This window comes from Arvicola amphibius, chromosome 9 (assembly GCF_903992535.2).
Source record: "Arvicola amphibius chromosome 9, mArvAmp1.2, whole genome shotgun sequence".
In the NCBI taxonomy this organism is placed as follows: Eukaryota; Metazoa; Chordata; class Mammalia; order Rodentia; family Cricetidae; genus Arvicola; species Arvicola amphibius.
The window spans coordinates 92,028,183-92,044,840 of NC_052055.2; the positions used below are offsets into that span (position 1 = coordinate 92,028,183).

General features: G+C 48.5%; 1 protein-coding gene across 2 annotated transcripts in view; it reads right to left on the bottom strand.

Annotated features, from left to right (window-relative positions):
* Fam178b (family with sequence similarity 178 member B) overlaps positions 1–16,658 on the bottom strand; it is a 98,067-nt gene that overhangs the window by 59,757 nt on the left and 21,652 nt on the right. For both annotated transcript variants that reach the window (XM_038343572.1, XM_038343571.1), the window contains 2 exons: positions 14,439–14,544; positions 11,513–11,597 (listed from right to left, as the gene is read on the bottom strand). In XM_038343572.1, the coding sequence (XP_038199500.1) occupies positions 11,513–11,597; positions 14,439–14,544 (191 nt within the window). The remainder of the gene's footprint in view (positions 1–11,512; positions 11,598–14,438; positions 14,545–16,658) is intronic.

Here is a 16,658-nt window from a genome sequence, read left to right on the forward strand (position 1 = left end):
ACTGAAGTAGAGACCATGAAGAACGTTTCTTCCTTAAAGGCTCAACTATCTTAACACCTGCTCACGGCTGGCATCACCTACAGTGGGCTAAGTCCATGCACATCAATCAGGGATAAAGAAAATGCCCTACACACTTGTGCCTTTAGGCCAAGCTGAGAAAGGCAATACCTCAACTGACTTTCCATCTTCTTAGATGATTCTAGGACTGACTTGACAAAATAAAACAAAAAACTAACCAGCAAAAACCAATGCCTTGTTAGCCTGACACACAAATACATTAAACCATACAGTTCCTATCTTGTTTTGTTCAAGATTATCACAATATAATACACAGTCCGACCTTTGAAAGCCCCACTATCTTTAAAACTTTCAATAAGGGGCTATAAAGACAGTGCAGGGGTTAAAAGCACTTGTTGCTCTTGCTCCAATTTCCCATAACCACCAGTAGTTCCTGTTCTAGGGGATCCAAGACCCTCTTCTGACCTCTGTGGATACCAGGCATGAATATAGTGAACATACATATGTGCATGAAAAATACTCTTACATATAAAATAAACCTAAAATTAAATTAAATTAAAAAAAAATCAACAATTGAAAGTTCAAAGCGTCTTTAAAATATTCATATTCAACCTTTTAACTGTGGGTTTCTATAAAATTCAAATTCAATTACATGCCTTCTTGTTTCAAGGGAAGAACCAGGGCAGAATTACAATCAGATCAGAACAAAAGCAAACTCCAACAGCGCAGTAAGTCAGTGTCTGACACTTGGTGCGCACTCAGGACCATCGCTGGTAGCCTCAGCTCTCCTGCTCCGCCATCCACAGCTCACACAGCTCAGCTCAGTCTCAGGCTGTCATCCCATGGTCCTGACCTCTCCAATATGCTCAGGTCTCCACTGGCCTCTTCAGGGACTCCAACGCTGCCATACGGCACCAAACTCCGCTCTTGCAGCCTTCACTGCAACTGAGGCTGTTTACCAATGGCCTCCTGCCCTCTCTAGGGAGACTAAAAGCCTGCCACGTGGTGCCAAGTCTCAGCTGCTAACCCCTTTGTGCCTCAAACCATCAGCATGTGTGAGTCTCCTACACATTACCAAGTTCAGTTTCCATCCTGAGCTGCACCTCAATGATGCTGATCTTTTATTCAAATCATAGCTGATTTTCCCAGTTCCAGATAAGCAGCATCCATCATCCGTAACAAAGGTTTCATATCAGTGGGGCTGATCTGTTGTTAATCATGGCTGATTCTTCAAACTCACTTGATCAGAAACAACAGCTTCTTAATTCGATATATAGATCATAATAGCATATATATCATCATATATATAAGACAGTCATGGATGTGTGTGTGTGTGTGTGTGTGTGTGTGTGTGTGTGTATGTGTGTGTGGCCTCCACTGTTTTCATGGCTCTCCGCATTCTTCAGTCCTAGTTAAGTATCTAACGCTGTGATAAAATGCCAACCAAGGACAATATGGGGAAGAAAGGGTTTATTTCACCTTGAAGATTATATTCCATCATTGAAGGACGTCAGGACCTGAACTCAAATCAGGAACCTGGAGGCAGGAACTGAAGCAGAGATCATGGAGGAACGCTGCTTTCTGGCTTGCTCCCCTGAGTTGCTCAGTTTGCTTTCTTACACACCCCAGAGCCACCTTCCCAGAGGTACACCACCTACAATGGGGTTAGACCCTCTCACATCAATCACTGATCAAGAAAACTTCCCCACAGGCTTGCTCACAGACCATTCTTAGGAAGCTATTTTCTCAACTGAGGTTCCTTTCTCTGAGATGACAGCTGATCTCTTGTCCACTTGATACATTCAACTACTCAAGTACAGTGTTCCTTCCTCATCTCAAGATGTCATGTCCAATATTACTAGCACAACAGAAAACTTTTCAAATTTTAAAAATACCACAATCTTAAAAACTCCAACATTTTAAAAGTTCAGTCTCTTTAAAATAAACCAAAGTTTCTCAACTGTGGACTCCTTTAAAATCAAAAGCAAGCTAAATGCTTTCTTATTCCAAGAGGGACAAACCAGAGCACAGTCACAATCAGATCAAAGCGAACCCCGAGTCTGACTGTGTCAGCCGTTTTCACTCATGCTTTCCTGGGCTCCGAAGGGCTCGAGCAGCTTCACCGCCCTGCATCCACCATCCAGAGCACACACTGCAATCTCATAGGCTCAGGCAGGCTCCGTGCCACAGCTGCTGGTGTCCCTTTGGTGGTCATCCCACAGTCCTGACATCTCCACAATGCTGTGGCCAGGACAACCAGGCTGCACCTTCACCAATAGCCTCTCCTGGGCTCTCATCAGGGACTCTGACCCTGACATATAGTGTACCAAGTTTCAACTTTTCTCCATGACCCCTTTAATCCTGGGCTTCTACTGCAACTGAGCCTGCATCTTCAGCAATGACTTCTGGTTGTCAAGTTTCAGATTCTCTCTTCCATGATCCCTTCGAATCCTGCCACTCCCATGATACCAAGAGCACCATCTGGGAGATTAGTCATAGGCTCGCCTACAGGAGGCATTTTCTTAATTAAGGACCCTTCTCTCAGATGTCTCGAGTGTGTGCTAATAGCCGGTACCTTTTCACGGTCCCACAGAATAGCCCAGTAAGCTCTAAGCACTCAACAGCTTTCAGACCAACGTTCTCAGCTCCTTCTATAACCCATCTGAAAACCACAGACCAAATCTGTCACAGCGATACCTCATGACTGTTACCAATTTCTGATCTATTTTGGTTTTTATTGCTGTGATAAACACTGACCCAAAGCAGCTGTGAAAGAAAAGGTTCCTTTAGCTTATACTTTCCCATCACAGTCTGTCACTGAGGAAGGCCAAGGCAGGAACTCATGCAGGACAGGAACCTGGAGGCAGGAACTGAAACAGGCCATGGAGGAACACTCCTTACTGGCTTCCTCAGCATGCTTTCTTATACAGCCAGGACTGGTACCAGCCACAGTGAGCTGTAACTCACTCTGTAGACCAGGCTGGCCTTAAATTCATCTCAGAGATCCACCTGTCTATCTCTCCCAAGTTCTGAGAACCCAGTCTTAAAATAAGTAAGTTTTTTAAAATACTACTTTAGAACAGTGGTTCTCAATCTGTAGGTCTCAACCCCTTTGGGGATCAAAAAACCCTTTCATGGGTGTCACCTAAGGTCATCGGAAAACACAGATATTTGCATTATGATTCATAACAGTAAAAATTATAGTTATGAAGTAGCAACAAAAATAATTTTATGGTTGGGGGTCACCGTGACAGGATGAGCTGTATTAGGAAGCCGAGAAGCACTGCTGCAGGGTGAATGACCGCAACGCCAATACAGATGAAACTGAGGTAAGAGCGTCAAGAACTTCAAGGAAATGGGGAAATATGTCTACATCAAATAATTATTTTAAAATAAATTGCTTTATGATTCACTATCACTGAAAGTTTTGGGGGTGCTTGACACAAGCTTTTGAGACAGAGTTTCATGTATCCTGGGCTGGCCTCAGCTTTGCTATGTGGCCAAGGATGACCTTGAACTTCTGAGCACTGAGATGAAAGGTGTGTGCCCCCCCTTTTTTAATCTGTGCTGGGGATCAAACCCAGGGCTTTGGACAGGCTAAGCAAGCATTCTACCAACAGCGTGAGATCTCAACCTTGAATTCCTTTCCGTAAGAACAACTTTTTGAACACTGTTTTGGAGTTAGAGAGAGAGGCCAGAGAGGAGGAGGAAGGTGAGAAAATGGAAGAAGCTGTGACAGAACGTGACTTGCCACCTGGGAGCCCCAGTAACATCAATCCCAGAGCCCTGGGGACAAGATGGGGGAAACACATCTTATCCAGAGACCCTGCTCAGGAAAATGAACCAATCTGTGCTCAGAGTTGAACTTCTCGCCCACTTTCAAAGTATCCGAGGAATGTCCTGGCCAGGGTCGTTCTATCTCATGACAACCCCCTCCTCCTACACAAATATGATAGATGCTGGGAGAGAATGGACTGCGTAGGTAAAAATGAAACACATTGTTTTGGAAGCTGGTGGGAAAGGGGCTATGTGCCACTTGCTCCTTCTCTGGGGGAGTTTGGGTCCCCGGCTGGGGGAGAAACTGCTTTCTACACCATGGGACTGGGGCTGAGGTAATGGCCAGTCCCAAACCTCTGCAAGGACGAAGACCACTCAGCCAAAACACATTGTTAAACAAACATGAAATCATTACTTCCTAACAGTTTTCCAGGAATGTTGGCTTTCTAAACCAACTCTACCACAAGAAAAGAAAACCAACACAAGAAGGATTGATTATTGCTAATAAACATGTTTGGCAAGGTTGCGGGACACAGGTTAGCACACAGAAAAGCCTCTTGTATTTTGCTGTTAGAAGTAAAAGTCTAAGAAGGGAAGCAAAGAAAATGACCCTACTCATAATAGCATTGAAAAGAATAGAATACTTAGAAGATACATTTTTTCTAATATTTTATTTTATATACAAGTGCTCTATGTGCACGTATGACTTTACGCCAGAAGAGCATATCAGATCACACTATAGGTGGTTGTGAGTCACCACGTGGCTGCTGGGAATTGAACTGAGGACCTCTGGAAGAACAGCCAGTGCTTTTAACCGCTGAGCCATCTCTCCAGCCGGGGAATACATTTTAAAAGAGATTTTATTTATCTATTTTTAGCTGTGGATGTGTGCGTAAGCCCGCGTGAACTTTAGGAGCCCATGGATTCCAAAGGGTGTCTGGTCCCTAGAACTGACGTTACAGGCAATTGACTGCTGGGAGCAGCTTGAGTCCCCTGCCCCAGTACAGGAATAAAGTTAACGAGAAGAAGCATAGCTCATGTATGACTGAACACCATGGAAAGAACACCGTGAAAAGACATCCCATGCTCATGGACTCAAAGACAAGATTGCTACCACAGTGCCGTGGTTTGCATGTGTCCCCGTGTTAGAGACTTAATGCTCAAAGCCACAGTGTTGTGGTGATGAAGTCATGAGGGAAGAATTCTTAAGAACGGGTTGATTATCTTGGAAGGAGCTTCCTCCTGAAAGGATGCCTCCAGCTGCCTCTCTCACACATTCGCGATGCCCTCAGTGACTGTGACACAGGAGCCTGGTTTTGGCCAGAACGGCCGTCAGGCTTAGACCTCCCAGTCTCCAAAACAGTGAGCCAAGTGCACATCTATTGTTTCCAGATCACCCAGTCTGTGGTACTCTGCTAAGGCAACATGAAACAGACCGAGACAGAAGGCAAGCACTGTGCGGTTAGCTACAGATTCAACACAACCAAGAATAAAAACTCCAGCTGTTATTTCTACATAAATTGTCAAGATTTCCATGGTGTCTCAGATGAAAATGTGGGGACTCTGAACTGCTGCAACCATTTCAGAAAAGGGTAGAGGATGAACAGAACTCATTTCTGAAATCTACAGTTGGTCAAGAACTCAGACTGCTGGCAAAAGGACAGACACACACACCAAGGAGGAAACTGGGAATTCAGAAAGAGACCCCTACATTCATCATCAACTGACTTCCAACAAGGCTGACCAGACAATTCAGTAGAAAGGGAATGGTGCCAGGACAACTAGATAGCTCCAATAAAAAAAATAGAATTGAGCCATGCAGTGGTGGTGCACGCATTTAATCCTAGCACTGGGGAGGCAGAGGCAGGCAGAAGATCTCTGAGTTCAAGATCTATTAGAGGTCCACATAGTCAGTTCTAGGATGGTCAGGGCTACATGGAAAAACCATCTCTCAAAAAACCAAAGGGTGGGGGGAGAATGAAGTTGAACCTCTGTCTTACACCTTGTATACATTTTGAAGTGGATCAAAAGGCACATATGCATTTTATTTACATATTTATTTTTAAAAAACTAGGCTGGCCTCAAACTCGGAGATCTGTTTCTCTGCCTCCTGAGTGCGGGAATTAAAGGTGTGCACTACCACTTCCTGGATATTGATATTTGAGCAGAAGGAGAAGCAAATAGGTAAACTGAACTTTACCAAAATGAAAGCTGCAAAGTGGGGAGCTGGGCTGGGGGGCTGCTCAATGGACAAGACTGCTTGTTCTGTAAACACGTGAACCTGAGCTTGAAACTCCAGTACCCACAGAAAAAACTGGGCAAAAGTATGTGTGCCTGTAACCCCAACATTGATAACTTGCTGGACAGCCAGTCCAGCCCAAATGAATGAGCATCCAATTCAGTCAGAATTGTCTCAGAGTAGTAAGGCAGAATAAAACAGGCATGAACCTTGAAAACATTTTGCAAGAAGCCAGAGACTGTGGTGTTTTATACGGTAGGCAAGGTGGCACTGACATACTACCAGCATTTGCCAGGCAGAGGCAAAGGGGTGAGTTTGGCATCAGCCTGATCTGATCTACATAGTGGGTTCTAGGTCAGTCAGGGCTACATGGTGAGATCCTGTGTTTAAAGAAAAAGAATTCAAGACTAGTCTCAGACACACAGGTTAGTCTGGGATGCATAAGATCCTGCCCAAAAAATAGAAACAAAAAAACCCAAAGAAACCTAACTAACTCAACTTTGTGTCAAGCAGGCAAAGCCTTAGAGACAGGAGATTAAGGGCGGTCAGGACCTGGGGGGAAGGTTATACCAGGAAGGGTCTGACTGCCAGTGGGTACGAAGTTCCTGTGGGAATGATCAAAGCATTCTGTAGGTAGGCAGCAGAGATGGCTGAGCTTGCTAAGCATGCACCACTGAGCAATCCTACAGCCGGCCAGCAAGCTCCAGGCTCCTGCTTTGATTCTCTGCCCTGACCTACCTCAATGGTGAGCTGGGCTGTGACCCGGAAGATTAAACCAAATAAACACACCCCTCCCCCAATTTGTTTTGGTCAGTGTTTTATCACCGCGACAGAAAGGACACTTGAAAATGTCCAGATTTGACAGGAGCAGGTTCTGGGCTTCCAAATTGAGAGCCACACCCCTTTTTCCTTGGTAAGGGAGCACCATTTGTGCTGCTGTCTGTTCAGGACAGCATGTCCGCCCCAGGAGTAAGCAGTAGGCGACCCAGAGTCCGTATCTTAGCAGAGGAGCCCAGAGGAGGCCTCAGCAGCAGCCAGGTCTCTGAGCCACAGTCTGAGGAAACAGTTCTGGCTATTCCAGCACAAACCAGGCTATTTCCTGCCAGAGGCCCATTTAGCCAGAACCAGGGGTGCCTGTGTCATCACAAGCATTTCCGGAAAGGGATCCGAGGACATCTAGGAGACTGAGCCTCCCAGGGTTCAACATTCACTGTTTCTTTGTATAGTCTAAACAGTTACTTCCCTGCCAACTTTGCCATGTAAGGAATTAAATGACCAGATATTAGAGGCGCAGATACATGGTATTGTTAGGTATGTCAGACAATGTGGCCACCCTGGAATCCTGGGGGTTGGTTCTAAGACCCTCTCCAAAAATCCGAGGCTCCTTGAATCCCTTATACAAAACACCACAGCAGTTCAAGGAAGCCACACACACTGCACATCTCATAGTCTTCAAATCATGTACCTAGTACGACATCCCTCACGGTCTTCTGACCATCCCTGGAGCCCCACAGTAGTTAACACAGTGGCATGGTTGTGTAAACAGGGAGCCTTGTTATTCTGGACTGTTTGGGGACTCCTTCTAAAAAAATAAAGAAGAGAAAAATGAGTATCTCAAAAGAGGCTGGAAAAATGGGTTTCTTGGGTTTTGTCCTAGAGGGTCAGACTTGTGAGACTGGAAACTTCACACACAGCCAAATGTTCAAAGGATACTGACAGTCAGAAAATGGCAAGCAGACTTCAAAGCCTGCGGCCCAGTTCTGTACCGTGAAACAAGGCGGAAGACTGTGCTGGTGGCTGGGTGTGGTGTGCTGGTGGGCTGGGCGGTGGTGGCGCACACCTTTAACCCCAGCAAACTGGAGGCAGAGGCAGGTGGAGCTCTGTGACTTAAAGGCCAGACTGGGTGCATTCTGGGAAAATCAAGGCTACATAGAGAGACCACACCTCAAAAAAAAGTAAAATAAACAAACAAAAAGCCCTGGTAGGCTGGGTGTGGTGGTGAGTGCCTTAATCCTAGCACTCCTTAATCCTAGCAGAAGCAGGCTTCTGAGTTCAAGGCCAGCCCGGTCTACTTAGTGAGTTCCAGGACAGCCAGGGTTACACAGAGAAACCCTGTCAGAAAAAAAAAAAAGTCCTGGCAAAAAAAGGAAACTGTGGGTTGGCAAGATGGTTCCGTGGGTGAAGGCTTTTGTCACCAAGTCTGACAACTTAAGTTTAATTTCCAGAGCCCACAAGGTGGGAGAGGAGAACCAGTTCCCACAGGTAGCCAACCTTCTGACCTCCACTAGTGAGCCGTTGCATGTGTGACACACACACACACACACACACACACACACCAGGAAAGGGAGTGTACGTGATGGTCTGAACGAGGAACGTCCCTATAGGCTCAGGCATTTGGACAGTTGATCCCGGGTTGGTAGTTCTGTTTGGGTCACCAGGAAAGGAGCGCGAGGAGTCCATGGCCTCACCCACTTACAGTTCCCTCTGTGCTTTGCGCTTGGGGTTGAAATGTGAGCTCTCAGCTTCCTGCTGCCATGCTTGCCATTTGTTGCCATGACAGACTCATTTCTCTGGAACCATAAGTCCAAATATCACTTTTCCAGAGGCTGTCATGGACATGATATTTAGCCACAGCATCAGGAAGGCAAACAATGCACACCCTGAGAGAAACACAGGCAGAGTGGGAGCCTCGTCTTGTGGCCTGAGTTTCAACTTTGCCTTTTTAAAATTTGAGTGCTGGGGTCCAACCCAGGCTTTCCTCTTAGGCAGACATTTTATCACTGATCTCTCTCTTTTCAGCTTTTAACCCTGTCTCATGAGAACATGTAATGTGTGACAATCCTATGGCAGTGATTATGGAGTCACCGAAACCCAAACGCCAATGCTACAGAGTGGAATATGGACTTTCCTGTCATATGCCACTAACAGTCAAGGTACAGTTTAATGAAAATATGGCTTGATAACATGAAGGCTGTATGTGATGTCATGCATTGGCCTAGACCACAACTGGTGTGGGTGGCCCCTTTAGACAGGACAGGCACTCCATTTGGGGTTCACTTGGTCTCCAAGGAACTGAGTGTGCAAACCTACCCTGTGCAGTTTCTAGAGGTGATCAAATGCTCTACACCCTCCCCTTGGTCATTAGTCTTCTGAGGACAAGGGCTAGCCTGAGTTATCCTGTCCCTCTGCCATCCAGCTGGGCCCTAAAGCAGGAGGCCTCCAGGCATCTGTGAATGGACAGTGGATATTCCCTGAGGTAAAGACTAGCAATGTTCCAGAATATTCCACCCTCCAAGCTCACCACCAGCTGCTTCTCAATACATCCTGCCCCTTACATATCAGCGTGCCCTGGAGTGTTCAAGTCTCTAACTCCCACAGAACATGCTGAAACTGACCCCCTCTCCTGACTCAGGAAGTGGGCTAGGATAAAAGTCCTAAAGATAAAAGATAAAGATAAAAGTCACTCCATCAGACCTTCGACAGGACAGTCAGTCAGAGAAGAGACATCAGTGAGCACACACCCCAGGGAATAGGAACTTGCGTGTGGAAAAGACAGGTGTTAAGGCAGGCGGTCCTGCAGTTTTGCCTTGGGCTCACAGAGGCCCCCAGGGCCCCCAGGTTGTACGTGAACCTGAGGAGCAAGGCTTCTTTTGTAGCCATCCCGGATCTAAATTAACCTTTAGCATGCATCCTGTGCTGGGGTTCAGCTGAGCAGTCAAACATGCTTAACAGGTACGAGGCTTTGCAGCCCCCCTCAACATCTCTGACTGTGAGGGACAGTGGCCACTATCCTCGCATTGCTGCCCAGCTGCCCAGCTTCTCAAGCCAAAACCTGCTGAACAACTGGATCTCTCTCCTCAGCCCCGGGGCTACAATTCTGTGACTTCCCCTTCTTGAGGGACTGTATGCAAATGGGATCAACTGGTTGACACGCGGGTTCCAGGATTCGTCTACACTGCAGCATGTGTCAGAACTGTCTTCCTTCTACAGCATGTCTCTTCTGGCCATCATGTATATGTGCATGTATATGTGTGTGTGTGTGTGTGTGTGTGTATGTATATATATATATATACATATATAAACAATTCATCATACATCTATGCCATATTTTGTTTGTCTATTCACCTGTCAGGCATGTAGGCTGCTTCCACCTTTTGTCTGTTAACAATGCTATGGTGAACACAGGTGTGCAGATACCTGTTTAAGTATCTGTTTAAGTTTAGTTCTTTTGAGGCTCAGGCCTGACTTCCTCCAAATCAGTGGGGATCCTGACCTCAGACAGGGAATGCTCTTGCCTAGGGTCTATTCCATTTGGCAGGGGACAGAACCCCAGTCTGGGCTCGAAGGTGATGTCAGAGAACATATTCTGTAGCCGGGGGAGCCAGAACTGAGAATCAGGAACTCAGGGGCTACTCAGTATCCTTCTGACTGGAGGGAAGGCGAGCAGAGTGGAGGAGACACATACCACAGCATGGAGAGGGGTGGACAAGGAAGGCCTCTGTTTCCGAAAGGGCAGGCATGCTGCAGAGGCGGCCCTGGGGCCGCAGAGGGCAACACAGGCCACAGGGTCAGAGGTTACGAAAAGGAAGAAAACGCTTGGCCTGGTAGCTTCTCAGAAGCCCTTAGTGAGGGGCCTATGGGGGCGTCTGGAATGCTCTGATTTGACAGATGGCCCCAGCTTGGCAACTCCTGAAGCAGAGGAGTACAATACAGACACTCACAGGGCCAGGGCTCTGGTGTACCAAGGGCTACAACCTTGGCCCTCAGAACTGTGTGTTTGCGTGCTCTGGGGTAGAGAGTAATGGCTGGACAAAGGCGGAGCACAGTCCTCTGAGAGGCCCTCTCCCTGCCAGCTGTGAGCAACTTTTAACTGCTTACATAATATTTTTTGGTGCCAAAGTGTCTAGGTTCAGGTACCAAATGATGACAGCTGAGGAAGGTGTAGCCACTAGCAGGACACGAAATGCTTCTCTGGAATGCTGAGTCAAATATACCCAAAATGCCACGGCTAACGAACAGACCGGAGGCTGTCACTCAAGGTGCTGTTGGGGTGGGGTGGGATGGGGGGTGGAGGGGCAGTTCTGAGGCTTCCTTCCTGGTGATGCCAGGCTAAAGTGCTTCTCTGATGCACTGCGACTTTCCTTCCTAGGTCCTTGGAAGAATCTGGATGACACAAGCTGTCTTTTGAGCCAGAGCCTGTCTGGGGCAAAACTCACCTTTTTGGATGGTATAGGGATCCCAGGAGGCTGTGAAGTCAGCCTGGATTTGGTCACTGAGAACTGGACCCAGCCTGTGGAGGTCCCAAGGGGCCTGTTGGCTCTGCTTGTCACTAATACTGGAGCCAGAGCCAAAGATGTGCTGCCTGATGTCTCCATCACAGGTGATGCAAATGTCCTCACAGCACGCTGGGCCAGGGTGAGGGTGGAGGGACAGACTCCAGTATGTGAGTACCAACCTACCCTGCACTCTGGTACTTACCAGGCTGACGGAATAGTCCGTCTATGCTGAGATCCCAGAGGAGACCAAAAGCTCTTGAAGATGTTTCTGGAGGCCATGTTAACAACTAGGAAGAAAACAAAAAACATTTAGTACAGAGTAATAGTAGCAAAACTTCATACAAATTTATTATCTTTTTGTTTGTTTATTCTTAAAGAACCTCAAAGGGAGGATCTCATGAAGCCAAGGCTGGCCTAGAACTCGCTGTATAGTTAAGGATAACCTTGAACGTCAGGTTTTCCTGTCTCTACCTCCCAAGTGCTGGGATTCTAGGCATAAGTTACCAGAAACAGTTTCATACATGTATATAATATTGTGTATTAAATCTATCTCATTTCATGCTTCCAAGTAAAGAGGGTGGAAGGATACTGTCACGGCTGTTGCTGCTCTACATGATTGTGTCTTAATGCCAAGACTCCCTTCCTACTGCCCAGTGCCTCGTATCTGGAGACGGCAAGCAAAGTGGGACTCTGTACCTGGAAGTTGATCTTACAGGCTATGCCTGGCTCAAGAAGTGGCTCTCTCTAGGCCAGAGCTGGGATCTAAGAGCTCAACCCCCACATCCTCAACTTGGAAAGTTCTCATGGGTCACCTGGTTCCAGAACACATCCTCCGCCCCACTCTCCACTCCTACCATACACAATGAGGAGACTGCTGGAGCCTGACTGTAACGAATCATTTGTTCAGTCTCCTGCTCGAGAGGGCCTATGGCTTCCCTACTCCCAGATGTAGTTCTTAAGGACTCTGTGTCAGAATTCAACGTCCTGCTCCTCTCCTGCATTCCAGCCTTCTCAGAGCTAACAGCTTTAATGTCTACCAACACGAATACAAATTCCCTGGGGATGTAGGCTGCTTGCTCTGTCCACTCTCCCTGGCAAGGCCCACCAACAGGTGAACCTGTGACCAAGTAAGTTAAGAGTGTCAAGGCCTGGGCTGTTTGCCTCATGTGTACAGTGTACACTCAAAGAGGCCCTGGGAGCAAGGAAGAGGTAAGTCAAGCCCAGAAGCCACCAAGTCCCAGCGAAAACAGGCAATCTTTAACAAAAGAGTGGCCAACTGAGCAGAGGTGTTAAGTTCTAATGGTCACTCCTCACCTAGAATGGACCCCAGGTGTCCTGGACAACCTGCGACCTGCCCAGTCTTGGATCAGGTCAGCTACAGTCTCTCACTCAGATGTGGGAATGGGGCCTGGCCTTACTTGGCCATGCACCTAGGGAAGAGAAGGAAGTCTGCCCTGAGTGCCCATCCCTCCCTATCTCTGCTTCTCCTTCTGCCCGAGGCATAGCCATGTCTGACCTCCCAGTGAGAATCCCCTGCAGTGGCTTTAGGGAGACCCCAGGGCTCTCTGTCCTCAGTAGCCTGACAGAGGTATGAAGCAGCACCTGTGCCCTTGTTGTTCCTTGCACAGGCCCTAAGCAGAGCTGGGGATCTGCGAGAGGGGACAGGCTTAAGGACCGACCAGAAAGACTGTAGGACTGTCTTGGTTAAAAGCCACTCTGCACTGCTGGCTCCATCACACAACGCTGACACCAAGGACTTGCACAAGGTGACACAGAAGGAAAAGCGACAGAGCCTGAGCTTGCACCTGGGGCTGGGGCTCAACTCCTCTCCCCTTTGTGCCCCTCATGGCACAGTGGAGCTGGCACAAGAGATAGGAGAGGTTTCTCCACACAGTCCATGGCTTGAATTCCAGAACCTAGTGGAGACTGACCCATGAAAAGAGAGGGGACTTGCGCCTGTCAGGGTCACACAAGGACCCTCTGTGGGCGATGTTTTAGAGGGGTTCTTTGTGCCTCCCAATGGCCAATTGTGTATTCTGTCATATGCTGTGCACAGAGCAGAGAGAAACTGTGCTGCGGGTGCAGAATAATGGCCCGACTGTTCCCAGCTCCTATCCGCCCTGCCATCCCAACCTCTCCATCCCAGGAACTGGGAGAGGGACCAGGGTGACAGCTATGCCCAGGGTCCCAGGACTCCAGTGTTCTTCCTCTCCAGGACAGGAGCACCACAAGGGTCTCCAGAACGTGCAGAGTAAGCCTTATCTGGAAGGTGGCCAGTCTGCCAAGCTTGAGAAGTGCCTAAATAGTCTACCCTGCATGGCAGCCCTGATTGGCAGTTGGGCTCCAGGCCTCAACTGGCAGGTCTGGTACCAGCTGGAACTTGTGACCAGCCCATCCCCAGACAAGGACAGGTCTGGGCGAGGGGCCAAGGCAAGGCAAATGCAGGACATCTGGAAGGCAGCATTAGGTCCTGTGCTGTCTTCTAGCCTCCCACCTACCAGAGGTTTACATCCGCACACAAAATGTGCGTTGCCTTGAGGCAAAATGTTCCTTGGGGAGGAAAGTGGGGCAGAAGGAGATGTTCTGGGCTTTTCCAGACCACCTACAGCTTCACAAAGCAGCAACCCTTAAACTCCAGAGTCTACAGCAATGGACTCATGAGCTCAGGTCTCCAGGGTTGCAGAGAAGCCTTGGGTGCCCCCTCCAGCTATGCTTCTGGGATGAGCCATTCAGGACTGTGACAGGAGTGGGGGGCGGGCAATGGGGGAAAGGTGGTGTTATGATGGACACTCTTGTTGACTAGAATGGACCCAATCATGCGGTTCTAAGCACTTCAGGAAAGACACACCCCTCACCCTGTATGTAGCTCAGGAACACCCTAGAGGCACACAGACTGGAGTTGCTGCACAGAGAACTTCCAGGCTCCATCTCTGGACTTATTTGGGCCCCTCCACCTCCTGGACCTTGGCATCTTTAGCATTACAGTGAGGATTAGTCCTCACCAGCCTTCCTCCATCCTCTGGATCTGAACTATCCAAAGCAAAAAGCAGCTAAGCACCCCGTCAGTCTGACCCCTGGGCTATAGGGCTGCATCATTTCCGCCACCTAGCGACAGGTCTGTTTCTCACCTGGAACAGCCACTGGAGCAGAGGTCGTGGGTAATCAGAGGCATGCAGGTAGAGGTTGCTCAGGAGGCCCTGGTGCAGGAAGGAGAGCTGCTGGGGCAGTGAGGACCTGTGGGGCCAGGGCAGTCAGGTTAGGGTAGGTAGCTTCAGTTGGCAGCACCAGCTCAGCAAGCTGGTCTCAGTGACGCTACGGAACTCACCTTCGCTGTGGGATAGCATGAAGACTATAGGCACATTAAGGACAAATGTACTTTTAGAATCCTTGGCATGAGATACCATGGGAAGGGAAAAAACCCTACTGATGACATTGTCAGAACAGGCTGTTGTTTCCAGTGTTTCCCACAGACACACTTCATGGTGTCTGAAAGCCACAGTGACTAGTATTTGCCCCTGCTATGTGACAGAGTGGGAAACCAAAGTAAGGATCCTGGCCGAGTAAGGGGAAAACCAGGGGTCAGGCATCCTTGCCTGAGGCTCCTTCTGGGGATTCAGCTGCAAGGGGCGGACAGAATTACCCGTGGGCACCTGAGTCTGTGGGTCTAGTTATACAGTGTTTCTGCCTCATCTTGTGTTTTCCTGACACAGAAGGGACACCTGAGAGGATGGGAAAATGACAGAAAAAGCCCGGACTGGGGACTTCTGGGAAGGAAATGCCCAGCAAGGATTCCATGAAGCCTTCCTCAGACTGTGTGGGCCGGCCGCATCTGTCCCGGGAGTGCATGAGTGCTCAGGTCAGTAACATGGCTCTAACCAGAACCTAGGTGTGAACTCCTGCATCCCGTCAGAAGCAGGCTGCTGTCCGGAAGCTAAGCTCCGGCAGGCACCTTGACCTTCAGGACCCCGGGTCTTCAGAAAACAAAATAGGGTAGTTAGCTGTTATGGTCCATTGTGTGCAGCTTTAGCACTTTGGAAGAAACTTTAGAAGGCTTGGTTGGACTTAGTCACTTTCTGAGTCCCTGGTCACTTGAATCTGGGTGTGAGGTAAGGTACTCCACCCTTCACACATTTTTGTGCTTTTTCTTTAGAGAACAGTCCAAAGATGGCCACTTGGATTCCAGGAAATGAAACCATGAAGGAAATATTCAGATAACATCATGTGTCCCGATCCTTTCGGTCAGCCCTCCCTGTTCTACTACTGTTTTGAAAAGGACATCATACTGCCATCTGCCAGGAACAGACTGCTCCGAAACCGAGATTTTCCCTTGAGCCAAGCTGCCATCACTCTGAGCCTGTCCAGGCCATTTACAAATTATGTATCTCTAAAGTCATTTAAATCTGGAAGAGAAAGAGACATTGTTCCTGTAGTCACGACAGGTTAACCACTCTGAAACACTGTCCTGTGTGTGTACAGGTCCTACCAGTTCTGTCCCAGGTGCCTGTCACAAGGACGCTTTCTTGATGCAAACAAAGGGACAGCACCCCCAGCAAATGAAATCAGAGCTTTACATACTGGCAGGATCTGCTAAGAGGCAAGTGTCGAGGCCACTGCAAAGCAGGGGATTCTGGGAGACACTGGCTCTGGCATGCTTCTGGGGTGGGGCACCCTGCCAGTTGCTCAGTGGGGGAGCCAACTGCACAAGCCCCTGCTGGCCTGGAGCAACACATTTTCAACTGCCGCATGGAGGGAGTGTTGCGGTGTCTTCCTTCTGCTCCAAGAGAGCTGCCTGGAGCTCATCCCTGTCAAGGTTGATTTCACCCATCAGGCAAGGAGCAAGGGAGCCAGGGAAGGCCTTACCCACAGTGCACTGCAGCAAATGGCTTTCTAGGCATCCTAGGTCTCCAGCTAGGAGTGAGATGAGACTGGGGAATGAGCCAAGTGTGGCTCACTGGATGTGAGGGGAGCTGCCGATCACAGTGACACAGGGCCTAGCGCAGACACTGGCCTGACCCTCAAGAGGAAGCACAGGCTCCATAACATTCCTGGTCAGGGAGCCTGGAACAAAAAGGAAGGAAGGTGTGTCGTGGAAAACTCAAAAACCTTGGGTGACACAGTCGGCTGTCAGAGTCAAAAGCCAGTGTCCAGTCTTCACACCAAGAATGCTGACATTGGGCCAGACGGACTGCTCAGCTGTAAAGGCGCTCGCGGCCAGTCCTGACGACCCGATTCTGATCCCTGGACCCATATGGTAGAAGGAGAGAACTGACTCCTGAAAGCTCATCTTTGTTCTCCATGAGCATGGTATGGTGTGCCGTGTTCACACATACATGTACATGCACACACAC